Source organism: Chamaea fasciata, unplaced genomic scaffold, assembly GCF_029207755.1.
Source record: "Chamaea fasciata isolate MVZ Bird 193981 ecotype frontalis unplaced genomic scaffold, bChaFas1.0.hap1 SCAF_17, whole genome shotgun sequence".
Classification (NCBI taxonomy): Eukaryota; Metazoa; Chordata; class Aves; order Passeriformes; family Sylviidae; genus Chamaea; species Chamaea fasciata.
In genome coordinates this window covers 14,318,196-14,345,406 of record NW_027094102.1, presented here as the reverse complement: position 1 = coordinate 14,345,406, position 27,211 = coordinate 14,318,196, and the positions used below count along the sequence as shown (strand labels likewise).

The 27,211-nt window shown below is 52.8% G+C and overlaps 2 protein-coding genes across 2 annotated transcripts; both read left to right on the top strand.

Annotated features, from left to right (window-relative positions):
• The first annotated feature begins 2,294 nt into the window (after positions 1–2,294).
• Positions 2,295–4,791, top strand: LOC136298507 (uncharacterized). The gene is made up of 4 exons (XM_066199246.1): positions 2,295–2,299; positions 2,746–2,887; positions 3,467–3,688; positions 4,555–4,791. Exons 1-4 carry the CDS (start codon positions 2,295–2,297, stop codon positions 4,717–4,719), a joined length of 534 nt encoding a protein of 177 aa, XP_066055343.1. The 3' UTR covers positions 4,720–4,791.
• A 19,282-nt stretch (positions 4,792–24,073) lies between these two features.
• LOC136298506 (uncharacterized) lies at positions 24,074–26,570 on the top strand. The gene is made up of 4 exons (XM_066199245.1): positions 24,074–24,078; positions 24,525–24,666; positions 25,246–25,467; positions 26,334–26,570. Exons 1-4 carry the CDS (start codon positions 24,074–24,076, stop codon positions 26,496–26,498), a joined length of 534 nt encoding a protein of 177 aa, XP_066055342.1. The 3' UTR covers positions 26,499–26,570.
• Positions 26,571–27,211: the final 641 nt, after the last annotated feature.

Sequence of the window (27,211 nt, the reverse complement as noted above, 5' to 3'; positions counted from 1 at the left end):
GGGGAAGGGCAGAAAGGAAGCTGGGAGGGGCTGAGTGAGCTGGGAAAGATGCAGCATCAAGGGGGGCCCAGCAAAGGTCTGCGGCATCCCGAGAGGCAGAGAGAGAGGGGCAGCTCGTGCCTGCCCCTGCTGCAGGAGTCCATTTGTGGTATGAAAAGCAAACTGGGAGAGGGAATGAGGGACCCTTTTTCTCCCTGTTTTGGCAGCATGAACGGGAATTGTACGAGCAGAAGGTGAGAGATCTGGAAAAGAAGAATGAAATGCGTGCACCCCACATGCAAAGTTGGAATGACATAACCCAGCAACCAGAAATGGAGAGGGAAGGCATGCAGGAGGACTTGGAGCATGGGGCTGCTGCCACCTTGAATCTGACAGGAAAAGAACTCAAAGGGAGACAGGACGCTCAAGTCCTGAGTGCTGCACCGCACAAGAGTGAAATTGCCAATAGGACTTGGAAGAAAGATTTGGCAATCCCAAAGGGAAGGGCTCCTGACACTGGCATGGGCCAGTCTCATCTCCAGGTAGGCCCTGACATTGACCTTTAGTCCACTACAACATCCCTGAATTATTCCAATGAGGTTTCCCATAAAGAGGTGGGACTCTATATCCCCGTCAGTCCAGGCCTGCTTGGGCAAGGCAGCCTGGGCTGCAGCAGGCAGCCTTGTCTGTGTGCCTGGCTCCAGCCAGAGACCATTGACCGCCAGACTGTTTCCTGGCATGCCCGGAATGATTGACACAGCTCTGGAGTTTGCTGTTCCAATCAGCTCCAGGCCAAAAGCTGGGCATGGGGAGCTGCTTCTTCTGTGCCCACACAAGGGGCGGGAACACATGGGAACTTGGATTTGGTGTGGAAAGGAATAGAGCAGGTGAGCAGAGTGAGGGACTAAACCCAGCAGAGCTTTGGACCAGTGCCTGAAAAGCGTCTGCACTGCTGGTGCTCAGAGTAAATTGTTTTGGCAGTAGTAGGAGATGTGGTAATTCTGAGTGACGACACGGAGTCAGGAGTAGGGATGTTTGTTGGGAAGGAGCTGTCTGGTCCCAGGAAAGCCAGCAGGGCCTGACACAGCACTTGCAAGGGAGCAGTGCCAGAGGCTTTTGGAGCTCAGGGTATCAGAGCAGCATAGGGCAGATGCTGTGAAACTTTGAGCCCAGAGCACAGGTGCTCCTTGTCCTCTGGCTGCCTGCGAGCTGGCACTGGCTGGCTCTGCACAGGGCTCCTGAGGAAGGGCTCGACCTGTACCTTGTCCCGCTTCCAGGTTTCCCAGCAGCAAGAGTCGTCAAGGAGGGCTCTGGAGCGGCTGCACCGGGAATCCTCTGGCCAAGGGCACACACTGGCCCAGGTGTGCAGAGAGAAGGAGCTGCTGTGCCAGGAGAAGGCTGCCCTTGAGGGCCAACTGGCAGCCGTGGAGCAGCACAGACATGACCTTTCCAAGCAGCTGGCAGAGACCAGGTAAAGGCAGGGAGCAGATCCTTTCCAGATGTTTTTACACTCTATGGACAGAATATGGAAGAGTCTCAAGAAAAAAACCCAAAACTATGCCACCATGTGAAGATTATTTTTCTGGCACCTAAAGCCAGCAAAGCTCTCATGAGCCTTGGGCTCCTGTTTGTGCCGCTGAGCACACTCCTGTGGGAAGTCCAAAGCAAGCCACCCACCCTGAATTGAGTAGTAGTTAAACCATGCAGATGTTGAGTGAAACCACAAGTGTCTCTTGGGTTTGGTTCCTGGTTCTGGGCATTGAATATCCCTCATTCCTTACAAAGTAGCTTGACATGATCCCGATCTCTGGAACTGAAGATTCATCTTCAGCATTCCAGGCTCTTACCTTTGGACATTGGGAGTAGCACGAAGCCAGAGGCTGCTGCTGAATGTCTTGAGGGCCTTCTGCTTCCAAGCACACTCTTGAGAAGTGTGGGGCAGGTCCTAGAACTGCTTAGAGAGCAGCAGGAAAAGCTCTTTGGAATTCTCAACAGCCTCTGAGGATTCTTGCTGATTGTTGATGGGCAGCCACCTGCCAAACCCGCCAAGGCCCCTTTGGATGGTCCCTCGCACTCTGTAAAGGTGGACAAGTCACTTGGGCTACTGCCTGCTTAGCCAGCAACACTAAAACAAAGCTGGCAAGTCTACTCCTTGACTTTGCAAGAGTTTAAACTGCAGTCTCTTCATTCAGGTAGTTGTTGTTCAGAGAAAAATCCGTGTGTTCTGATTTTTTACAAGTGCTGCCATGGTCATGAGATTTTACTGTATCATGCAAAGTAGTTTGCAAGTCTCTTAAAGACAGGGTGTCTGGAAGATGATGTACCTTCATGTCCATTATCAAGAGCATTACAGCGTCAGGAGTCAGCCAGGACAAGAATCTGTTCTGTCCCCCAGCAGAGCAGCTTAGAAGTGCTGAGGAGAGAAGGGCTGTGAGCAGGGGCTGGGCTTTCGCTCGCCAGCCCGGCCTGTTTGGGCGCAGCTACCCAGTGTCATAGGTCAGGAACAGCAACTGAAGGCTTGGCTCTTGAAGTCAAGCTGGGCTGGGCTGTCTGTGCTGTGCCAGGCCATAAGGAAGGCCTGGGCACTCCCTCAGAGGGCCCTGCTTTGCCATTGAAATGGCACAAATGTGCCTTCTCTGGACGACTTTCCATGCCTCCCATTTTTCATACTCAGGTGTGGGGATCTTGAGCCATGTTGTCCTGGAATACCTGACTGTGGGAGTCAGGAGCAAGCAACTCATGTCTCTCCATATTTGCAACTTGTAGATCACAGAACCCGTGCCTCAGATCGCTGGAAGAAAAGAACCTGGCACTGAACACTCAGGTGACTCAGCTTCGTTCTGCTCTTCAGGAGACCCAGCAGCTCTGTTCTGAATATAGAAGAGAAGTGGACGAGCTCCACGCCCTGGTAAGCAGTGCACTGGCATCCTCTTCTCCAGGGACACACACCACCACCTTTGGCTGGGAGGCCCCAAGCTCTTTTCCCTCCCAGCAGCATCCACTGCTGCCGTGCTCTGCCTTGTGCTGCTGCTGAACCCTGAGGCCAAGTCTGCATGTGGTGCCGCGTGCTGCCACTGTTTTCACCCATTCTCTGCCGGCTCCCAGCAGGAAATGTGGGAGGAGAGGCTGCAGCGGACTCCTTTGGAGCTTCTCTGTCCCTCTGTTAGCAGTGTTGTCCCAGGCAGAGTTGGTGCCTGTGCCAGGCCCTGAGCAATGTGGGGACACAGACGTGGCTGTGGCAGGCTGGGGAGGGCACTTCCAGCACAGCCAGTTCAGCCGGTGTTCAGAGCTGCAGCCTCAAGGATGGCCCTTGCCTCCCTCTCCCTGTTTTCTCCACATTTGTCTCCATTACAATCCTTGCTTCTGGGCTTTCTATTTCCGGCGTGTTTTTTGCTTGACGTCATTTCTCCATTCTTGCTCTCCCTACTGCCCACTCTGAGCCTCAGAAGCAGCCCTGTCCCTGAGGCTCTGTGCATCCATCTTCCAGATCCACATACTGCAGGACACAGTGCAGCAGATGGAGGCTACCCAGGCAGCTCGAGAGAAGCAGCTGCTGCAGCAGCTGGAGGAGTCCCGAGCAAGAGAACGGCGCTTGAAGGACTCTGTGCAAGTGCTGCGGGCTGCAGTGTCCCAGCTGCGTGTGAGTCTCCAGAAGGTCAAGACAAAGAAGCCTGAATCAACTACTGAGCCCAGGAGAACTGGCGAGCAGGTAAAGTGCGCTGCCTGTGCAGAGCCTCGGGGCTGCTCTGGAACACAACATGTTAGCCCAGGCAGTGCTTTGGAGATCTCTGCTTGTTTCCTTGCCTCTCCCTGTGCCTGCTGTGGGCACACCCTTCTGTTTGTTCTCTCTCTTGTGGCAGCCCATGGCTTTAACAAAGGCACCTTCACTCTGCTGCCTCTCTGGCCCCGTGTCCCCAGACACTCACTGACCTCTCTTGCACAGCCCCCAGAGAGAGCTTTTTGCCCCCAGTGTTGTCTGGTGCAATTCAGAGTCTCAGAGCAGAGATCTCCATGCCTTGATGGCCACAGATCCTTTTGCTCCACGCTTGCTGACAGGTTTCTGTGACCCTTTCTCCCATCCAACATGCTGGTGGAACCTGAAGGGAGAAGAATCAGAACTTTTAGGAGAGTGTTCCCCCAAGACACTTTATGTTGCCTGTCTCCCAGTCTGACCGGCAGACTATATCGGCGTCTCAGGAAGAGTCCTTCAGTAGCTCAGAGGAGCAGTAGCCCTTGTGCTGAGGCACAGCCTGTGGAGAAAGGGGTCAGTGGCCCAAGTCTGTGCTTTGGAAATCAGAGCTGGGTTCCTAAATGCTGTCGGAACTCTCTCTAATAGACCTGTGGTGGCTGAGGGATGTACGTGGGAAGGGTTTGCCAGCCATGAAGTGGACCTGTTGATCCTCTGAGCTCTGTTGAGGGGCAGTCTGGGAGCCTGTTCCTTTCCCCTTCCCCAAGGGCAGAGTGTTGGTGAGGGCTGGACTTGGAGGCTGTGTCTGCCCCGACAGCCGGTTCCGTGGGGCTGCGGATGCTCCTGCCAGCGTGGGCTTGTCTGAGCCGGGCCTTTGCCTCTTCCAGGTGTCCCTGCTGCAGTCACAGCTGGCCCGGGACCAGCAGGACCACCTGGAGAGCTGTGCAGGGAGCAGGCAGGACGCTCCTGTTGAGTCACAAGGTGCAGAAAGGACCTCCTTGCTTCCTCGACTTCTCAGAGAAGAGCCCGGACGCCGCTGGATGCAGCCATAGACTTAGTCAGTAGTTTGTGTTTAAAGGATAGTATAGGTGTAATTGAACCTTTATATAACTGTGTTCCATGGCACGAAGGTTGTATTTGAAGGCAAATAAAGAGTTTATTATGGTCATGATTAAATGAAAAGATCTTTCTCAGAATTACTTACTACCCAGTACAGAGAACTATAGCTTCCAGTATAGTGAGTTCTATTTGAAGCAACATTGAAGCAATTCCCTTCAAGCCAGCAAAACCAGTTCTTAAGTAAAGACTGATCACCCAAACCAATGACCATGGGCAAATCTCAGGTTTGGTTTTCTTTTCCCGAGATTCAGGTGGTGGTTCGAGTGGGCCCTTTTTGCCCTCTGAAGGCCCCGAGCCAGACGCGAGAAAAAAGCGGAGTCTTCAAGGTCTTTTTCTCTTTGGTTTCTCGCGTTGTTTATTAGTTTCTTATCTTACAATTTTCTCTGTGCCCGGCTGAGATGTTCACAGCTGCTCGGACACAGGACGACTCCCCCCGCCATGGGAGGTCGCTGCCTTTTATACAGATAACTACCTGTCTATTATTTGCAATTATGTGCCAATGCCTATTACCTACACTAAAGGGGTCAACTCTACTCTGACCCAATCTGCTTAAACTACTTTGTGCCACCGTCACCAGGAGATGGACGCCAAGGGAAAAAGAAGGAAGAACTCAGGGCAACACCCTAAATCCTCCATCTTGTTCTCCATGCACCTACATACTAAGAATCCTAAAACTACAAAATTTTCCACCCTGCGACACACTACACTACTGTCAGTTACATCTTTGTGACTTGTAATTCTTCTCTCAGTGTTAGAAGCTTTTTTGCATGGACTGAAGTCAAAGACAGTGTCTCTCTGGGCTCTGTGCCAGGGTCTCCAACCCCCCTGTACAGATTCCAGACCCCCCTGTACAGATCTCTAACCCTCTTGCTAGGGTCCCAGACCTCTCTGCCGAGGTCTGTGGCCTCCCAGGGTGCCCAAAGGAATGCCCTGGACTCCAACAGGCAAACACTTCTCTCTGCCTCAAGGAGTGACCTTAGGGGCATCCTCCCTCCAGGGAGGAATGTGCAGAAGGGAAACATGTGACATGAACCACTTTGGTGAGGGCAGGAGAAACCTGCCATGTGTGGAGCTTTTCCATTTGTCCTTAGGAAACTGCAACCCGTTTTTTCTCAGAGTCACAGAACCTCAGGCTGGGTGAGGCACCTCTGGAGGTCACCTTGCCCAGCCCCTGCTCCATCAGAGCCACCCAGGGGCAGCTGCCCAGGATGTGTCCAGGGGGCTTTTGAGTCCCTCCAGGGATGGACACTCCACCATTTCCCTGGGCACCTGCACCAGTGCTCAGCCGCCCTCCCAGTGCAGAAGTGTCTCCTGAGCTCGGAGGGCCCCTCCTGTGTGTCACCTTGTGCCTCTGGCCCCTGGGGCTGTCCCTGGCCCTGTCCCCTCTGCAGCCTCCCCCCAGGTATTTATCCCCAGGGGTGAGATGCCCTGAGCCTGCTCTGCTCTAGGCTGGGCAGTCCCAGCTCTCTCAGCCTCTCCTCATGGCAGAGATGCTCCAGTCCCCCCATCACCTTCATGGCCCTGTGCTGGCCTCTGTCCAGTCTGTCCCTGTCTCCTCTACTGGGCAGCCCAGCTCTGGGCCCAGCACCCCAGGGCTGGCCTCACTGGTGGGGGGCAGAGGGGAAGGATCCCCTCCCTTCACCAGCCGAGTCACAGCTCCCAGTGCAGCCCAGGGCTCTGTTCTGCGTTGCTGCAGGAGCACACTGCTGGCCCATGGGCATCCTGGTGCCCAGCAGGACCCTGCCTAACCTCAGTTTTCCACCCCAGAAGATACGGGTGCCTGTGGTTGTTCCTTCCCAAGGACAGCACTCAGCACTTGGCGTTGAACTGTCACCCTCGAACTGTCGTCCCTGTGGATGGCAGCACGGCTCTCTGGCACATCAGCCACTCCTCCCGGTTTTGTGGGAGCGCACACTCTGCTCCATCCCCCGCTTTGCTAACAAAGGTGTCAGAAAGGACTGGAGTCAGCACCGTCCTCCAGGGTACACTGCTCGTGCCACTGACCACCAGGGATCCAAGAAGGTAGATTTTTCTGCAAGGCATCTTTGCTTGTATGTAAATCTTGAGAAAGAATTGGCAGGATTTACATCAGGGATTTCTGCTCCATATCTTATGTGGGAAAAATGTAATGATCCATGCTCCCTCTCACTGGTGGTGGGTAAAGTGGTCCTGTTGTTGGTGACAGTGGATGCCAGCTGCATAGGAACTGTGCCAGACAGGTGTGACATACTGTGGGAAGGAGCACTCTGAGGAAGATAAAATCCGGGGCGTAGAGATCACTCAAAGGCTATTCCACAAACCATGGAAGCCCCTGTTTTGTGGAGGTCAGGAACAATTCCTAGGCAAGGGCTGAAACTGTGCTTCTGTGAGTTCTTTTCCCACCTAGGTCAATTCTTCCATTAATGACAGCAGATTGTCCTGGTTTAAAAGACAGATGTCTGCCAAGAAAGCTGGGAATCTTCCTGAAATGGAAAGATAGCCCCCTCCTTCTAATTTATTATAACTTGAAATTGCAGGGCTTCCAGGCAAAGATCTGGGAAAAGGAATAACAGTTCTTTACTGGAATACATGTATACACATACGTAACAAGAGAGAATGAACAACAACAGCCCCCCAAAGCAGGAACAGACTTTTCCCACCCATTAAGCAGTTCTCACTTTGCTGTAGTTATGCCCCACCTGGGCAGAGGGCACCGTTGGCTCAGGCAGCTTCAGGGGGCCACTGATGCGAGCTCTGAGCCATCCCAGGGGTTAAGGGCAGCCTCAGGGAGAGAGAGAAGGTGGGGGCCTGGTTTTCCCAGGTTCTCACCTGTCTGTTGCAGCATCCTGGCGATGGCAGCTCTGGTGAGGTTCCAGGCAAACAGCAGCTGGGGCTCCCTCTCTCCAGAGAGGGAGAGAATAGGTGGGGTGGTCTGGTTTCCCCCGAAGCACCCATGCAGATGGTGAGGGTCTTCCTTGCGATGGCAAGTGTCGAAAAGTCCCTGTCAACCAACAGCTGCTGCAAGCAACCGGCTCGCCTGTGGGTGGCAAGGAGAATTCTGAAGCAGTGCTGGGTCCAGCACCAAAACCTGCCCAAACTGCCCTGCTCCCAGCATAGCCGGCTGGTTCTTCCTCAGCAAGGCAGCGCCCGATCCCGCCCGCCCTGCCTGGAGCCTTCCAGTGGAGTGGGAGGGTCACTGGCCAGTTCTTTTGTATTTCAGTTGCCCCTCATTCATTCCCCAGGGCCATCAACTGCCCTCTCCTTGCCACATCTCCCTTCTCAGGTCACATATGGGAGAAAATTCACCAAACACACCCCCCCCGCCTCCAAACCCACAACATTTTCCATCCTGAATTTTTTCCCATGCCAACATGTTACATCAAACTTTGACTTTTAAACTATACACATATGTTGCAGACAGGTAAAAGATGTTATAAAAGAAAAGTCTTATGAAATATGGATTAGGCCCTGCTACTTTAGCTAAGTGCAGATAACTCACAAGTTCTCATACAAAACAATCTTGAGCATGAAAAGTTCATTAGCGCAACAATCTATTCTTGGGGAGAAAAATAAGGGCATCTGCATAAACATTAGATCTGCTCCATGAAAACGCACAAAGGAAAAATGTAAACAACCTGAACCTTAGCAGACGCAAATCACCCTCTGACCAAGAAATGAAGTAGCAAGAAAACTACCAACCAGTGGCTTGTAGTTTTGTAGGGTTGTTGCACCCAAGGTCTGTGAAAACTGTATAAATTGAGTTAAGTGCATAAAGACTTGGCTTTTCCTGCATAAAGAAAATGGAGTCTCAGCTGACTTATTTCAACATACATCCATGTATTATCCTAATTATATACATCCATACATACATGCAGATATGGATACAGGCACAATGTCTCAGGCAATTCACCCAAAACCAAGATCCCCCTGAGATATACATCGTGTTTCTCCATCTTTCCGCATCACCCACCAAGTGCAACCTGGTCCCTGAACAAAGACAACCCCAGCAATGGGTTTGTCTTTCCTCAAGGCAGAATTAACCCAAACAGTCTTTCCTAGCATACCTCTCATAGGCAACACCAGAACCTTGTCTCCACCTGCCGTACACGGGGGTTGGGATTGGGAATGGCCAGCTTGGTTGCTGGAACCTCCGGTGTTAAGTAACCGTGTAGCCTTTGCTAAATGCACGTCCCACTCCTTGAAGGTCCCACCCCCCCATTGCCTTCAAGGTTCTTTTTAAGAGTTCATTGCACTGCTCAACTTTCCTGGCAGATGGTGCATGGTAGGGGATACGGTCTACCCACTCAATGCCGTGTTCTCTAGCCCAGGTGTTTATAAGGCTATTCCTGAAATGAGTCCCATTGCTGGACTCAGTTCTCTTGTGGGTACCATGCCTCCAAAGGACCTGCTTTTCAAGACCCAGGATGGTGTTCCGGGCAGTAGTGTGGCCGGCTAGGTCTCCAGCCATCCACTGGTGGCTTCTACCACTGTGAGCATGTAGCACTTGCCTTGGTGGGTCTGGGGCAGTGTAATGTAATCAGTCTGCCAGGCTTCCCCATACTTATGTTTGGAGCACGGCCCCCCATATCACAGGGGCTTCACTCACTTTGCTTGCTTGATCTGAGCTCACATCTCACAAGTGGGGATAACCTGGGAGATGCTGCCCATGGTTAGATCCACCCTTCGGTCTCGTGCCTACTTATAGGTGGCATCTCTGCCCTGATGGCCTGAGGCATCAGGGCCCATCAAGCAAGGAACAATTGTCCCGTGTGTTGCCAATCCAAATCTATCTGTAACACCTCGATTTTTGCAGCCCGATCCACCTGGTCGTTGTTTCAGTGTTCCTCATTAGCCCAACTCTTGGGGACATGGGCATCTACCTGCAGACTTTCACAGGTAGCTTCTCTACCCAAATGGCAATGTCTTGCCATTCGTCAGTGTCGTGGTTTGAAAGCAAAATAAATGAGAGGCTCCAAGTCAGAGATACATTTTAATAGGAAGAAAGGAAAGAAAGTAAAATAAAATAGATGCAATAATACAGAAGACCACTGACAGAGTCAGAATACAACTTGAGCAGGGTGATGGAAGCAGTCCAGGTGAGGTGGTCTTCCTGAAGCAGTGATCCCGTAGAAAGGTCTGGTAGCTCTGGTCCTCTGGGAATCCAGTGGGTAAGGGCTGCTTGTACTGTCCCACATCCCAGATTATATCCAGGCTGGAATGCTTGGTTCCTCCCCCTGGGCGGAGCATCTCACAATGGGATGATGAGTCATGCAGGGGGTCCCTGATGGCCCATTAAACAGAGATAGCTCCTGGAGGGAGTTCTCCATGAGTCATGGGCAAGGCATTTGATGGGCCATTAAGAGAAGGTAATGGCCCAGAGGGAGGGGGTCTGGAAAAACACTGCCCCACCTGGATTCAACAGTTCATGAAGATGGTGATAGAATACTCGGTGCACATCCTATACTACAACCCAGGACAATTTTATAGCCTTCCTGGCCGGGGCGGTCCCTGTCCCCTTTCCCATTGCCTGGGTACAAGGGAACTTCCACTCTCTCCGACTGCCTACTCTTCTGTCCCCTCCCCTCTCATCCTACTGCCTTTTTAGTCAGATCTTCAACCCCACCCCTCTCCCAGCTCACAGCAACACGCAACAAACCATCCAGAACATATCCAAGCCACAAAGAGCAACACACGGAACCAACAACTTTCCTTCTTTAACTTAAGAACCTTTTGGCTTCAGCAAAATACCACCTCATCCTCAAAATCCCATAAAGTCTTTATTCCTCTTCCCCAAGTTCAGGAGTTTAGCATGACCTTGGCTGAGGAGCAGTCCATGTCAATTAATAAAGCTTACTAAAAAATTTCAATGGATTTATCTAGTGGCAATTGTGGATCATGTGTTTTACAGAGGGCACATAGTACGGGGGGACATGGATAGGTGGATCAGGAAATTCCCGGTATCATGCCAGTACCTCAGCCAAGGGAGAAAGGCAATGAGGACAAAAGAAGGTTACTTGCTCCAGTTAATTGAGAAAGACCCCGTTGGATGCAGGCCTGATGGACATTGTCCCTTTGTTTGACTCCAGGGACTTTTACAGGACTCCTCTGCCTCCTTTGTGGACACGAACCTCTAGCGATGTGAATTTTACGCTCTGGGGGGTGGGAGCGGAGGGCGCCGGATCTCCCCTACCTGGGGAGGGAGGAGAATAAACCAGTGGAGAGCAGTCCAGACTGGGGCAGCTGGGGAAAATTCAGAGTCACTGGGGCCCACTGGGAGCCAGGCAGGGCAGGGGCGGGAGCGATCGGCCAGGGGCCGGCGGGGAGAAGTTCCCGCCTCAGCCGAAGCCCCTCAGGGACTGACAGTGGGGGGGCGGCGGCTCCCGCCCAACCCGCGGGCGGGGAAAAGTGCCCTCAGGGATTGGCTGGGCGGGATGGGGGCGGGGCAGGAGCGGGCCCCGCCTCAGACAAACTCCCCTCAGGGAGCGGCTGGGCCGGGACCCAAAACAGCCTCAAAACCTCCTCAAAATTTCAACAAGACTGACACAAACGGAATACATGTGAATAACTGTGAAATACTCAAGGCTATATTTTTGTTATATTTAAACAATGGCGGGGGGAAAAGGCAGATTGCGCACTCAAAGGTGGCAAAACCAAGAAAACCTCCAAAACACCTTTAAGAGTCCCTGGAAGTGAAGTAAAGTTGACTAGAAGCATAATGAATATGAAAAAATATAAATCAGTTAAAGCCAGAGTTAACGTATAATAAAAAAATGGGGGCGTGTAGAATGGGGCTTGGGGTGCTAAAAGGCCTCCAGAAAGCACCAAAAGACCCCAAGCACCACGTTCCCCTCATGTCTGGCATGGCTGTGCAGCAGCTCAAGTACAAGAGTCCTCCAGTAGCTCTGGAAGGGAAGTAGAGGGTGCTAAAAATGGGCAGGAGACAATGTTTCCTCCTTAATTGCCTTTATTACAAAGGGGTTGGGTCAGAGGCATGCCCTACTGTCTTGGTTTAGGAAGACAGGTATCTGCTAGGTAAAATTACAATCAGAGGCTCTTTGGCAAAGATTTGGGAAATAGGAATAGCAGTTCTTTACTAGTATGTAATACAAAGCAAACAAACACAAAAAAACTCCCCCCCCCCACCAAACAACTACAGCATTAATGACAAACGACAAAAGTACCAAGAACCTTGAGGGCTTTGTTTCACAAAACCCAGGGCAGTTTGGTTTCGGTGTCCCTGCAGGATCCTCAGAGCACCAAGCTGGAACAGTGGAAAAGTCCCGGGCTGGTAGCTGGGATGGCAGGGTGTCCCGGCAGGCAGGGGCAGGATGTCCCGGCAGCACAGGGGGTGCAGGGTCACGCTGCAGCAAGAGGAGCAGCGCCGAAGAAGCTCGAAGACGAGGCAGAAAAGCGGCCCAGCCTCCGCAAGTGGCAGAGAAAAAACTCAGGATTCAGGTCGAACCGGTGATAGTAGATTTCCCAGGACTGGATCCCTTTGGCCACAGTGAAACTCCTCCAGCCAGCAACAGCCGTTCTCCCCTCGGCGTGCTTTGCGGCGGCTGAGCTCCTCCAGGAGCGGCAGACACGCGTCTCCCCGAACGCCGGAAGCAGAAAAAGCACGCAGCTGCCTCAAGCTTTGTCTTTTACCTGCTTTATCTCCCCCTTCCACCTTTTGTCCACCTCTTTGTTTCAGTTAAGTACTCTCAAGTATCCAACACTTGGTCCCCTTGGTAACTTGTGGGGAAAAAATTCTTTAGAGAAAGAAGGAACAAACCTAACCCCCAACACCACTAATGGGGTATAGTTAGTAACTTTTCAACTTGAACGTTCAGCATGGGGTCGGTAGCCTAGGACGATGAGACAGGTAAGTGGGGTTTCCAAGGGAGGAGGGAGGGGACAGGATCTGGGGTACGGAACGGGGATTTTACAGCTTTTATAAACGACGTTTTAACCTCTAATGTATGGAACCTCATAACTTACAACTAGTAACTTCCTTTACTCGGAGTTGTCTAATCTTAGTTTATCACAGAGGGAAGCAGAGGGAAGGAGCAGTCCTCATGCTGAGGCACAGCCTGTGGAGAAAGGGGTCAGTGGCCCAGGTTTGTGCTTTGGAAATCAGAGCTGGGTTCCTAAATGCTGTCGGAACTCTCTCTAATAGACCTGTGGTGGCTGAGGGATGTACGTGGGAAGGGTTTGCCAGCCATGAAGTGGACCTGTTGATCCTCTGAGCTCTGTTGAGGGGCAGTCTGGGAGACTGTTCCTTTCCCCTTCCCCAAGGGCAGAGTGTTGGTGAGGGCTGGACTTGGAGGCTGTGTCTGCCCCGACAGCCGGTTCCATGGGGCTGCGGATGCTCCTGCCAGCGTGGGCTTGTCTGAGCCGGGCCGTTGCCTCTTCCAGGTGTCCCTGCTGCAGTCACAGCTGGCCCGGGACCGACAGCATGGGAAGAACTACATTGAGAGCTGTGCAAGGGCCAGTCAGGAGCTGTCAGACCTTCACCAGGAGCTGTCGTGCTCCTTTGCAGCTCTGCTCAAGGAGTCCCAGGCTGCTCTTGTGAAAGAAGAGACTTGAATCTGCCTTGGTCTCTGAAGCTTTACTTGGCAGTGACATCCTTGGGCCGTCAGTCTTGGGAGAGTCAGGCCCTGGAGAAGGCAGGTGCAGCTCTTCTCTTCCACGGAGGATTTGTGCCCTGCTCAGAAGCCAGTTCCTGTCAACTGGGACACACAAATCCTCCTAGGATGCAGGCAAACACTACCAAAGATGAGGGCAAAAAACCTTTGCCAACGCTTTTCCAAACAGACCCATATGGTTCTTGAAGGTCTGGGCCTAGTGAGGAATCTTTGATGTAAGCAGCAAGACTTTTCTTCTGCCTAGAACACCTAATGATATATTGCCAAAGAGATAGCAGAGGAAAAAAATGCACTTGTGGCTGTCTCAGGATCCTTAATCCATTTTATGAGCCTTAAACACTGCAGCTCTCGGCTTTTCTCTGTAGGAATCTGAAAAGCCCCTCAAACACCATTTTTCTCATCATGTGGCCGTTCTAAATGCAAACCTTTACTTTCCATGAGTATTTGTAAGCACCAAGAACCTTTTTAGCCTTTTTCTTACATCTCCCCTTTGTCAGGGAAGACAGAATTTCTGTGACTCAGGAACTAAGCACATCCCTAAAGAGCATGCAGGTCGTGAGAATGCTGAGCCTTAAAACTGATGTTGTCTGGACCAGCAACTTTGAACTCATGCTATGAGCCAGGTCCCTGCCCAGCAGGGCTCTGGGGACACGGGGAAGGTAGGGCAGGTGCCAGGGCCAACAGGGAGCTGGGATGGGGGAGAGCCAGGAAGGGCTTCTCCAACAGCCCCTGGAATGCTGGGCTTCTTACCCCAGCAACCGTCAACAGGCCATGGAATGTTGGAGGTTAGACCCTGGCAACTGTCAACAGGCCATGGAATGTTGGGGGGTGGACCCTGGCAACAATCAACAGCTCCTGGCTATTGGGGTTTAGACCCTGGAGCTGTCAACAGCTGGCGAACCTTGGTGCTTGGACTTTGCAAAGGCTGACAGCACTTTGTGTGCTGTTGACCCTGCAAAGGCCAAGGACCTTTGGAGATTGGTGTCTAGACCCCGCAAAGGCCAAAGGCATTTGGACACTAGCGTTTAAACCCCGCAAAGGCCAAAGGCCTTTGGACACCGGTGTTTAGACCCTGCAAAGGCCAAAGGCCTTTGGACACCGGTGTTTAGACCCTGCAAAGGCCAAAGGCCTTTGGACACTGTGGTTTAGACCCCACAAAGGCCAAGGGCCTTTGGACACTGTGGTTTAGACCCCACAAAGGCCAAGGACCTTTGGACACTTACTTTTGGTCACTGCTCGTGCCAACAGGCGGATGGAGACCCGGCGGGTGAGTGAGAAAGCTGCTGCTCTCTTTGTGCCAAGCCCAGCAGGGGCCTGGGTGGGCCTGGGCTATGCCGTGTGGAACGGTTCCCTTTGGGAAGAGCAAGGGATTCACAGTTGGCTGTTTCAGAGCTGGCAGTAGCTTTGGTGCTTTCCATGGGGACAGGCGTGGGAGGGAATGGGAGGCTCCTGGCCATCCCAGAGCACAGCCACATCGCCTCCTCCATCCTTGTCCCCCTGGAGGCCGTGGGCACAAACAAGGGAGCAGCTTTTCCTTGCCTTCCCCTCAGCCCAATTTACAGCACAGCCTCAACGCTTCCCAGAGGCAAGAATGGGTTTCTCCCAGACATGTCCGAGATGATCTCCAGTGGCCTGGAGGAGGCCACAGGGATAACAGGAAGATGCTCCAGGGGCTGGAGCACCTGTGCCAAGGGGAAAGGATGCAAAGTTGGAGATGTCCAGCCTAGAGAAGGTTCCAGGATGACCTTACAGCCTCTTGCAATGCATGAAGGGGCTTCAGGATAGCTGGAGAGGGACTTAAGCCAGGAGCCTGCAGGGACAAGACAAGAGACAGTGGCTTACCACTGAGACAGAGCAGGGGTGGATGGGATATTGGGAGGGAAATCTGCCCTGTGAGGGTGCTGAGGCCCTGGCACGGGTTGCCCAGAGAAGCTGTGACTGCCCCTGGATCCCTGAGAGTGTTCAAGGCCGGGTTGGATGGGGCTCCAGGCAGTTCCCCTCCTGGTGCTCTTAGAAGTGATGAGACACCTTCCAGCGTGTTCATTTGTGCTGCTGTCAAACTACTGGGCTGAAAATATTGCCCGGGGGGGGGGGGAAGAAGAGCTCTGCTGGAATTGCTGTGCTCTGGGACAGGCTGGGAAGCACTTAGAGGCCACTGCCTCAGGGGCAGCCATGCAGTCTGAGCGTGCTCTTCCCTGTGCTCTTCCAGGGAGCTCGAGGGCTTTCTCACCAGGGACGTTCCTCCCGAGCCCCTGAGGTGAGTAAACTGTGCTGAGCTGGCCGGGATTTTGAAACCGCTTCTCCATTAACGGACACTGCTTCTTGTGGGAGCAGAAGAGGCATCTCAGTGGTACTTTGGAATAGGAACAGAATACCTGACTAACAGCTGGACGTGGGCTTGCAGGGGCTGTTAGACAACAGTGACAGCATGGCCAATTCCATCATCTCAACTGGGAGCACCCTCTCAACTCTGACATCCACTGATGCGCAGTATCCCTTTAAATTGGTTCGGAAAGCCACAGAGAATTGTGAGCGCTTGCAGAGACGTTTTGAGCTAATGGCAGAGAAATGCCGGACGCTCAGAAGCCGCCATGAGAACATAGACTGTCTGGTAGAAGAAATAAGAAGGTGAGCATTTCCCCCTCCTCCTCCTGTCTGGGTTTTTCATGCTCTACTGTGACTCCCAAGGCCGTGTGGGAGGTGCACAGCCATGTTGGCACAGAAGACTCCTTCTGGTTGTGCTGCTTCCCTGAATTCTGTTCTTTGTGTGCCCCTGCCCAGCCACTGCTTCTCGCTGCAAGAAGGCAAAATCCTGCCTTCCTTTCCCTTTGCCTCTGGAGGATTTCCTGGGAGGGAAAGAGCAAGGTCTTCCTTAGCCCACTGCCCCCTGCTCCATGCTGGAGTGCTGAAAATGGGATTGGGAACTCTTCGGGCCTCTTGGTTCTTCTGACTGTGCCTTGCCTCTACAGTGACTGTGAAAACTTTGAGAAGTCCAAGGAAATGCTGCATCAATGCATTGGGATCCCGGAGCCAGGAGCCTTTTTTCTGCATCAGAAGAACACCAGGCAGCAGAAGGAAGCGTCAGCCCAGGCAGAAAAGGCAGAGCAGCAGGACAGGGTGGAGGTTGGTTTTGGAAATGAGACTGGTTTTCCGTTGAAAACTTGTCTTGGCCCTTCTTCTACAGTGGAAGACTTGGCTGCACTCGAGGGACAAGACCCATCATTGCAGAGCCAGTGGGAAGTCAAGAGGCAGACATTGGAGTAATTGCAGCTTCAGAGGAATCTGCTGGGGCAAAAGAAGGATGATGTTACCATGGCTCTGGACACCTTATTCCAAGGCAGCACCCGTGGGACTGGGAGTTGTTTCAAGCACTTCAGCCCAGATACTGTTTCTGACAGTAGAAGACAGGGACACTGCTGGGCACACCTGGCAGAAGGCAGCATACGCATTTATTAGCCAGGGATAGGCATGTTCATGAGCAAAGTGTTGCCTGCTCCTGCAGAATTTGTTGCTTTGGGCAGCCACAGAGCCTCTAAAACAGGGAACAGAGCTGGGGAAGGGTCTGGAGCACAGGTGTGATGAGGAGCAGCTGAGGGAGCTGGAGGGGCTCAGCCTGGAGGAAAGGAGGCTCCGGGGGCACCTTCTTGCTCTTTACAACTCCCTGTGACAGGAAGGTGCAGCCAGGTGAGGGTCGGGCTCTGCTCCCAGGGAACAAGGGACAGGACAAGAGGAAATGGTCCCAGGCTGTACCAGGGGAGGTTTGCGTTGGGTGTTACAGGAGAGCTGCGAGAGAAGGGCTTGTTTCCGACGGTCTGTCACACAATCTCAGTTCTGGGGTATGTGGTAGATTTGGCAAATACACAGCAGAGGTTTTGCTCTGCTGAATCTCAGCTGCTGCCCTGGACAGCTGGGCTAGTCTTCTGGGCTGTTGGCCAGGGAACCATCAGCATGCATTCCTGCTGGCCTCCTACTGCTGGCCTCGGTTTTGGAGGTGCTTTTTCAGTTGCCCTTGGTGGGCCACTTCGAGATTGAAACACCTTGTCCATATCCATTGTGAATCTGGTGCTCTCAGGACTGGGAGCAATGGAAAGTTGTCCTTTCCCTTTCCTCACAACCTCTGCTGTGGCTGACAGTGACAGGCTGTGGTTGTAGCCTCTGATTGCTCTGTTCTGCTTGACTGCAGGTGGGAGAGTTGACATCCCAGCTGGCAGCCTACCGAGAGTCCCAGGAAAGAATTGTCCAGAGAGCCCAGCAAGTTGTGAAGGAGGCCCAGGAAGTATCAAGGCAGAAGCTGTTGGGGGATGAGCGAGTCCAGAAGATGCTGGAGGAAGTAGAAGATCAGAAAAATGAGCTGCAAGTGCACCTGCAGAACTTGGAGAGGGAAAGGAGTCATTGGGCAGAAGTGGCATGGCAAAATTCAGAATTGCATGCTTCTGTGAATGCCCTAGAGAGTGAAAAAGCCAGGTAAGTGAATTGTCCGTGCAGACAGGTCTCATTGTCTTTACCTTCATTTTCTTTCCCTTTAAACCTCCAGTTAGAGTTTTTCTGCAAAGCAAGGCTTTGGGGGTAGCTCCTTCCCTCCAGGGAATGTTGTGTTGTGTACGTTAGGTGGGTGTGTTAACACTGCCCAAGCTGCAGTGCAAGGAGCTGGATACATCCATCAGCTGCACCTTGGCTGCTGTAACTTGAAGCCCTTGGGATCTGGATCAGCCTGGCGTCTGATGCCTTTGCTGGGCAGAACCATCTTAAGGCCCTGACTGCGGACCTAGGCCAGACTGCCCTCGGAGGCACCCAAGAAACCAGAATGTCTCCATTGCATTGTTCCTCATAAAATGCCCCCAGTGCCCAGAGGGGTCAAGCAGGGTCCCTGACACCCTCCACAGTCACAGGCGTTAGTGACTGTGCAGAGAATGCAAGAAATCAGACCAGGGTTTGGGGGGCTCCTCCAGCTGATCAAGTCCTGCCAGTCTTCAGTGCCACCGGATTCTTCTTCCAAGAAGACGACGACAAAGCAGAGGCAGGGCACTCTTGCTTGCCTGGAGGTTTCTGCATCTGCCATCAGGTTGTGCTTCAAGCCTCCGTTGTCACTTCTGCCTTTGGCCTTTGTTCCTGCAGCTGACAGTAGGATGGGTGCTGGTAAATCTTAGGGAACTTGCCAGAGATCCCCTGGCTGTAGGGTGCTGCTCCTCCTGCCTGGACATACAAGATGGGGGAAGGAAATGTCTCTTCCATTTTGGCCCAACCTCTCCCCCTTGGAGCATGGTTCGTTAGAAGCAAATTCTTCCTCTCCCCTAATGTCTTCATTGCAAGACTTTGTTAGGTTTGTACTCACATTCCCATCTCAAAAAGAAGTTTGGGCATGTAGGCAGGAACTCCCTGTTCTTTCAGGAACAAAAGCAGAGTGGGCACATGCTGGGCTGGGACTGCCGGGGGAACAAACAGCCAAGTTGTTTAGAGAAACCTCATCAGACAGAGCATTTCTCCCTGAGGTGATGGAAGTACTAAGGATTCATGGAATGTGTTATCGTGTAGTAAGGAGTTGCATGCTTCCCTTCTAGGCTGATTCTGTCTCTGGAGGAAAAGAACCTGTGCCTCAGATCACTGGAAGAAAAGAACCTGGCACTGAACACTCAGGTGACTCAGCTTCGTTCTGCTCTTCAGGAGACCCAGCAGCTCTGTTCTGAATATAGAAGAGAAGTGGACGAGCTCCACGCCCTGGTAAGCAGTGCACTAGCATCCTCTTCTCCAGGGACACACACCACCACCTTTGGCTGGGAGGCCCCAAGCTCTTTTCCCTCCCAGCAGCATCCACTGCTGCCGTGCTCTGCCTTGTGCTGCTGCTGAACCCTGAGGCCAAGTCTGCATGTGGTGCCTTGTGCTGCCACTGTTTTCACCCATTCTCTGCCGGCTCCCAGCAGGAAATGTGGGAGGAGAGGCTGCAGCGGACTCCTTTGGAGCTTCTCTGTCCCTCTGTTAGCAGTGTTGTCCCAGGCAGAGTTGGTGCCTGTGCCAGGCCCTGAGCAATGTGGGGACACAGACGTGGCTGTGGCAGGCTGGGGAGGGCACTTCCAGCACAGCCAGTTCAGCCGGTGTTCAGAGCTGCAGCCTCAAGGATGGCCCTTGCCTCCCTCTCCCTGTTTTCTCCACATTTGTCTCCATTACAATCCTTGCTTCTGGGCTTTCTATTTCCGGTGTGTTTTTTGCTTGACGTCATTTCTCCATTCTTGCTCTCCCTACTGCCCACTCTGAGCCTCAGAAGCAGCCCTGTCCCTGAGGCTCTGTGCATCCATCTTCCAAATCCACACCCTGCAGGACGCAGTGAAGGAGAAGGCAGCTCGAGAGAAGCAGCTGCTGGAAACTGAGGTGTCTGAGCTTCGTGTGCGGCTCCAGAGCTCTGAGAAAAAAGCAGAGGCCATGGTCATACAGTGTAAGGCCCTGAAGATGAAGCTGCGGAATACAAAGGCTCAGAGAGACCAACTAAATGCCAAGAATCAGAAGCTGCTGAAACAGCTGGAGGAAAGTGAGCAAGGTACAGCTTTTCCTCTTCCACCCATTGCCCCATCCTGTCTTGCCAGCGAGGATGTCTGATGCCACACAGAATAAAAGTGCCCAGGGATGGCAGAGGGGGAAAACGATCAGCAGGAGATTTATCCATCCTAGTGCCAGTGGAAGCTTTTTCTCAAGAAAGATGCCATGGCTGGCAGTGCCATCTGGCTGTGCTGTGGCTGATCCCGTGCACAGCTGGTGCCTTTCAGGTGCCCTGTCTGTGCTAAGGAGCTGTAGCTGGCTGCCTCAGCTCCGTTCCCCCAAACTCCAGGCCCTGCCAGAGCCTCCAGGCTATTGGCCTGTCTGGAGCACGGCTGCACAGGCATTCCTGCTCCTTTGTCTCTCTTGGATTGCTCACTCTGCACAAGTCCAGGAGCAAAGACACTTCCCTACTCTTCTGAACCTTGCCCCTTCCATTCCTGCTTTTCTCTCTGCCTGGAAGCTTCCTTCATTTCTGTCAGTTTTGGCGCCCTTGTGGGCTTAGGGCCTGGCAAAGACAGGCAGGCAGAGAAGACAGTGCTGTTGGCTCTGCAGGATGCACATCAGTTTGCTTTTGCTTTGCTTTCCCCCTTCTTGTCCTTCCCCTTCCCTCCTGCAGCAATGTGGAGAGCAGAACACCAGAATACCTCTTTTCAAGGTGTCCTGAAGCAAGAGGCTGTGGCTCTTCGTCAGAAGGTGACATCTCTGCAAAGGCAGTTGGAGAGCCTGGAGAAGGAAAGGAAGGATGTGCAGGTGAGATTGGCAGATGCTACAAAGGGCCGTTTCCTGGCTATGATTGGACCTTGCGTTACTAGTTCTAAGGAGTTCCTTTTTCCAGTTTAACATTTCTAATTTCATTCTTCTGAAAAAGGAGGAAAAGATATTGTAGTCATGCCAAAGCCAGGTGGTGCTGAGGCTGCTGGTTTTCCTCCAGGTGCGAATTCAGTGCCCTAGAAGTTTTAGTTCTCAATGTCCACACTGTCTCTAGTGACATTGCATAGTTTGGGTAATTTTTAGTGTCCTAACCCATGTTGAGATTTCTAAATATCTGGACCTTGGAGGAGTGGTGAGAAGAGCAAGTTTGCTGTTAATAGAAATGTGTTCGGCCTTGGCCATCTGAGAGCAGCCAGTGGGGAGAGAAGAGGGGAAAGCCAAATGCTGATCCAGATAAGGACGTGTGCCTGTGCCCTAGTTCCTTCAGCCCTCGGTCCGGCCCTGGCTAGCTGTGGATCTCAGGGGGGAATCTGGGCTAGGGCGATGATCAAAGACAAAAGGCGCTCTTATTGCTCGTGGGAACAGTCCCACAAGTTTAATGTAGAACTCACACCTTAATGTCTAGGAGGAAAGAGAGGGTGAGATCCCCCGTGTGGGGAGTTTGAAGCCCTAGGGGAGACGGGGAGGGGAGGGGAGTCTGTTGACCAGTGGGGGCTGACTCAGGGGGAGGGGAGAGATAGAGTGTATCAGGTGAAGAGGGCGCAAAGGTGCACGGGAAGGTGTGACCAGGAACACCCAGTGCAAAACGAACTAACTACTTAGTGCAATACAACGTGCCTGCAAGGGCAGGACTCGTCCTGAGTGGCAGCAGAGAATGACAGACTGGTCTGGCCACGGCTGCTCCAAGAGGGCAGTTGGCCATGGGGATGGTGCCATGGAAACTCTACACAGGAGAGGTGAGAATCCAGTCCTGTTGGGCCCAGCTCCAGGGAATGAAATGCTGGGGGTGTTTGCTCTTCCCTTCCTCCCTGATGGAGAGCACAGCCTCGTGGCACTGCCTAAATCCTGCTTGGCATGGACTTGAAATCCTGGCTGCAGTTCTGGCAGCTCCTCCCCAAAGGAACAGGGGAGTGGAGCTGCAAGAAGTCGGGGAAGGGCAGAAAGGAAGCTGGGAGGGGCTGAGTGAGCTGGGAAAGATGCAGCATCAAGGGGGGCCCAGCAAAGGTCTGCGGCATCCCGAGAGGCAGAGAGAGAGGGGCAGCTCGTGCCTGCCCCTGCTGCAGGAGTCCATTTGTGGTATGAAAAGCAAACTGGGAGAGGGAATGAGGGACCCTTTTTCTCCCTGTTTTGGCAGCATGAACGGGAATTGTACGAGCAGAAGGTGAGAGATCTGGAAAAGAAGAATGAAATGCGTGCACCCCACATGCAAAGTTGGAATGACATAACCCAGCAACCAGAAATGGAGAGGGAAGGCATGCAGGAGGACTTGGAGCATGGGGCTGCTGCCACCTTGAATCTGACAGGAAAAGAACTCAAAGGGAGACAGGACGCTCAAGTCCTGAGTGCTGCACCGCACAAGAGTGAAATTGCCAATAGGACTTGGAAGAAAGATTTGGCAATCCCAAAGGGAAGGGCTCCTGACACTGGCATGGGCCAGTCTCATCTCCAGGTAGGCCCTGACATTGACCTTTAGTCCACTACAACATCCCTGAATTATTCCAATGAGGTTTCCCATAAAGAGGTGGGACTCTATATCCCCGTCAGTCCAGGCCTGCTTGGGCAAGGCAGCCTGGGCTGCAGCAGGCAGCCTTGTCTGTGTGCCTGGCTCCAGCCAGAGACCATTGACCGCCAGACTGTTTCCTGGCATGCCCGGAATGATTGACACAGCTCTGGAGTTTGCTGTTCCAATCAGCTCCAGGCCAAAAGCTGGGCATGGGGAGCTGCTTCTTCTGTGCCCACACAAGGGGCGGGAACACATGGGAACTTGGATTTGGTGTGGAAAGGAATAGAGCAGGTGAGCAGAGTGAGGGACTAAACCCAGCAGAGCTTTGGACCAGTGCCTGAAAAGCGTCTGCACTGCTGGTGCTCAGAGTAAATTGTTTTGGCAGTAGTAGGAGATGTGGTAATTCTGAGTGACGACACGGAGTCAGGAGTAGGGATGTTTGTTGGGAAGGAGCTGTCTGGTCCCAGGAAAGCCAGCAGGGCCTGACACAGCACTTGCAAGGGAGCAGTGCCAGAGGCTTTTGGAGCTCAGGGTATCAGAGCAGCATAGGGCAGATGCTGTGAAACTTTGAGCCCAGAGCACAGGTGCTCCTTGTCCTCTGGCTGCCTGCGAGCTGGCACTGGCTGGCTCTGCACAGGGCTCCTGAGGAAGGGCTCGACCTGTACCTTGTCCCGCTTCCAGGTTTCCCAGCAGCAAGAGTCGTCAAGGAGGGCTCTGGAGCGGCTGCACCGGGAATCCTCTGGCCAAGGGCACACACTGGCCCAGGTGTGCAGAGAGAAGGAGCTGCTGTGCCAGGAGAAGGCTGCCCTTGAGGGCCAACTGGCAGCCGTGGAGCAGCACAGACATGACCTTTCCAAGCAGCTGGCAGAGACCAGGTAAAGGCAGGGAGCAGATCCTTTCCAGATGTTTTTACACTCTATGGACAGAATATGGAAGAGTCTCAAGAAAAAAACCCAAAACTATGCCACCATGTGAAGATTATTTTTCTGGCACCTAAAGCCAGCAAAGCTCTCATGAGCCTTGGGCTCCTGTTTGTGCCGCTGAGCACACTCCTGTGGGAAGTCCAAAGCAAGCCACCCACCCTGAATTGAGTAGTAGTTAAACCATGCAGATGTTGAGTGAAACCACACGTGTCTCTTGGGTTTGGTTCCTGGTTCTGGGCATTGAATATCCCTCATTCCTTACAAAGTAGCTTGACATGATCCCGATCTCTGGAACTGAAGATTCATCTTCAGCATTCCAGGCTCTTACCTTTGGACATTGGGAGTAGCACGAAGCCAGAGGCTGCTGCTGAATGTCTTGAGGGCCTTCTGCTTCCAAGCACACTCTTGAGAAGTGTGGGGCAGGTCCTAGAACTGCTTAGAGAGCAGCAGGAAAAGCTCTTTGGAATTCTCAACAGCCTCTGAGGATTCTTGCTGATTGTTGATGGGCAGCCACCTGCCAAACCCGCCAAGGCCCCTTTGGATGGTCCCTCGCACTCTGTAAAGGTGGACAAGTCACTTGGGCTACTGCCTGCTTAGCCAGCAACACTAAAACAAAGCTGGCAAGTCTACTCCTTGACTTTGCAAGAGTTTAAACTGCAGTCTCTTCATTCAGGTAGTTGTTGTTCAGAGAAAAATCCGTGTGTTCTGATTTTTTACAAGTGCTGCCATGGTCATGAGATTTTACTGTATCATGCAAAGTAGTTTGCAAGTCTCTTAAAGACAGGGTGTCTGGAAGATGATGTACCTTCATGTCCATTATCAAGAGCATTACAGCGTCAGGAGTCAGCCAGGACAAGAATCTGTTCTGTCCCCCAGCAGAGCAGCTTAGAAGTGCTGAGGAGAGAAGGGCTGTGAGCAGGGGCTGGGCTTTCGCTCGCCAGCCCGGCCTGTTTGGGCGCAGCTACCCAGTGTCATAGGTCAGGAACAGCAACTGAAGGCTTGGCTCTTGAAGTCAAGCTGGGCTGGGCTGTCTGTGCTGTGCCAGGCCATAAGGAAGGCCTGGGCACTCCCTCAGAGGGCCCTGCTTTGCCATTGAAATGGCACAAATGTGCCTTCTCTGGACGACTTTCCATGCCTCCCATTTTTCATACTCAGGTGTGGGGATCTTGAGCCATGTTGTCCTGGAATACCTGACTGTGGGAGTCAGGAGCAAGCAACTCATGTCTCTCCATATTTGCAACTTGTAGATCACAGAACCCGTGCCTCAGATCGCTGGAAGAAAAGAACCTGGCACTGAACACTCAGGTGACTCAGCTTCGTTCTGCTCTTCAGGAGACCCAGCAGCTCTGTTCTGAATATAGAAGAGAAGTGGACGAGCTCCACGCCCTGGTAAGCAGTGCACTGGCATCCTCTTCTCCAGGGACACACACCACCACCTTTGGCTGGGAGGCCCCAAGCTCTTTTCCCTCCCAGCAGCATCCACTGCTGCCGTGCTCTGCCTTGTGCTGCTGCTGAACCCTGAGGCCAAGTCTGCATGTGGTGCCGCGTGCTGCCACTGTTTTCACCCATTCTCTGCCGGCTCCCAGCAGGAAATGTGGGAGGAGAGGCTGCAGCGGACTCCTTTGGAGCTTCTCTGTCCCTCTGTTAGCAGTGTTGTCCCAGGCAGAGTTGGTGCCTGTGCCAGGCCCTGAGCAATGTGGGGACACAGACGTGGCTGTGGCAGGCTGGGGAGGGCACTTCCAGCACAGCCAGTTCAGCCGGTGTTCAGAGCTGCAGCCTCAAGGATGGCCCTTGCCTCCCTCTCCCTGTTTTCTCCACATTTGTCTCCATTACAATCCTTGCTTCTGGGCTTTCTATTTCCGGCGTGTTTTTTGCTTGACGTCATTTCTCCATTCTTGCTCTCCCTACTGCCCACTCTGAGCCTCAGAAGCAGCCCTGTCCCTGAGGCTCTGTGCATCCATCTTCCAGATCCACATACTGCAGGACACAGTGCAGCAGATGGAGGCTACCCAGGCAGCTCGAGAGAAGCAGCTGCTGCAGCAGCTGGAGGAGTCCCGAGCAAGAGAACGGCGCTTGAAGGACTCTGTGCAAGTGCTGCGGGCTGCAGTGTCCCAGCTGCGTGTGAGTCTCCAGAAGGTCAAGACAAAGAAGCCTGAATCAACTACTGAGCCCCGGAGAACTGGCGAGCAGGTAAAGTGCGCTGCCTGTGCAGAGCCTCGGGGCTGCTCTGGAACACAACATGTTAGCCCAGGCAGTGCTTTGGAGATCTCTGCTTGTTTCCTTGCCTCTCCCTGTGCCTGCTGTGGGCACACCCTTCTGTTTGTTCTCTCTCTTGTGGCAGCCCATGGCTTTAACAAAGGCACCTTCACTCTGCTGCCTCTCTGGCCCCGTGTCCCCAGACACTCACTGACCTCTCTTGCACAGCCCCCAGAGAGAGCTTTTTGCCCCCAGTGTTGTCTGGTGCAATTCAGAGTCTCAGAGCAGAGATCTCCATGCCTTGATGGCCACAGATCCTTTTGCTCCACGCTTGCTGACAGGTTTCTGTGACCCTTTCTCCCATCCAACATGCTGGTGGAACCTGAAGGGAGAAGAATCAGAACTTTTAGGAGAGTGTTCCCCCAAGACACTTTATGTTGCCTGTCTCCCAGTCTGACCGGCAGACTATATCGGCGTCTCAGGAAGAGTCCTTCAGTAGCTCAGAGGAGCAGTAGCCCTTGTGCTGAGGCACAGCCTGTGGAGAAAGGGGTCAGTGGCCCAAGTCTGTGCTTTGGAAATCAGAGCTGGGTTCCTAAATGCTGTCGGAACTCTCTCTAATAGACCTGTGGTGGCTGAGGGATGTACGTGGGAAGGGTTTGCCAGCCATGAAGTGGACCTGTTGATCCTCTGAGCTCTGTTGAGGGGCAGTCTGGGAGCCTGTTCCTTTCCCCTTCCCCAAGGGCAGAGTGTTGGTGAGGGCTGGACTTGGAGGCTGTGTCTGCCCCGACAGCCGGTTCCGTGGGGCTGCGGATGCTCCTGCCAGCGTGGGCTTGTCTGAGCCGGGCCTTTGCCTCTTCCAGGTGTCCCTGCTGCAGTCACAGCTGGCCCGGGACCAGCAGGACCACCTGGAGAGCTGTGCAGGGAGCAGGCAGGACGCTCCTGTTGAGTCACAAGGTGCAGAAAGGACCTCCTTGCTTCCTCGACTTCTCAGAGAAGAGCCCGGACGCCGCTGGATGCAGCCATAGACTTAGTCAGTAGTTTGTGTTTAAAGGATAGTATAGGTGTAATTGAACCTTTATATAACTGTGTTCCATGGCACGAAGGTTGTATTTGAAGGCAAATAAAGAGTTTATTATGGTCATGATTAAATGAAAAGATCTTTCTCAGAATTACTTACTACCCAGTACAGAGAACTATAGCTTCCAGTATAGTGAGTTCTATTTGAAGCAACATTGAAGCAATTCCCTTCAAGCCAGCAAAACCAGTTCTTAAGTAAAGACTGATCACCCAAACCAATGACCATGGGCAAATCTCAGGTTTGGTTTTCTTTTCCCGAGATTCAGGTGGTGGTTCGAGTGGGCCCTTTTTGCCCTCTGAAGGCCCCGAGCCAGACGCGAGAAAAAAGCGGAGTCTTCAAGGTCTTTTTCTCTTTGGTTTCTCGCGTTGTTTATTAGTTTCTTATCTTACAATTTTCTCTGTGCCCGGCTGAGATGTTCACAGCTGCTCGGACACAGGACGACTCCCCCCGCCATGGGAGGTCGCTGCCTTTTATACAGATAACTACCTGTCTATTATTTGCAATTATGTGCCAATGCCTATTACCTACACTAAAGGGGTCAACTCTACTCTGACCCAATCTGCTTAAACTACTTTGTGCCACCGTCACCAGGAGATGGACGCCAAGGGAAAAAGAAGGAAGAACTCAGGGCAACACCCTAAATCCTCCATCTTGTTCTCC

Excerpts from the sequence above, each read along its gene's own strand:
- LOC136298507 (XM_066199246.1), top strand. Across the intron at positions 2,888-3,466 it reads TGGACGAGCTCCACGCCCTG|ATCCACATACTGCAGGACAC; the intron begins GTAAGCAGTGCA and ends TCCATCTTCCAG. Across the intron at positions 3,689-4,554 it reads CCAGGAGAACTGGCGAGCAG|GTGTCCCTGCTGCAGTCACA; the intron begins GTAAAGTGCGCT and ends TGCCTCTTCCAG.
- LOC136298506 (XM_066199245.1), top strand. Across the intron at positions 24,667-25,245 it reads TGGACGAGCTCCACGCCCTG|ATCCACATACTGCAGGACAC; the intron begins GTAAGCAGTGCA and ends TCCATCTTCCAG. Across the intron at positions 25,468-26,333 it reads CCCGGAGAACTGGCGAGCAG|GTGTCCCTGCTGCAGTCACA; the intron begins GTAAAGTGCGCT and ends TGCCTCTTCCAG.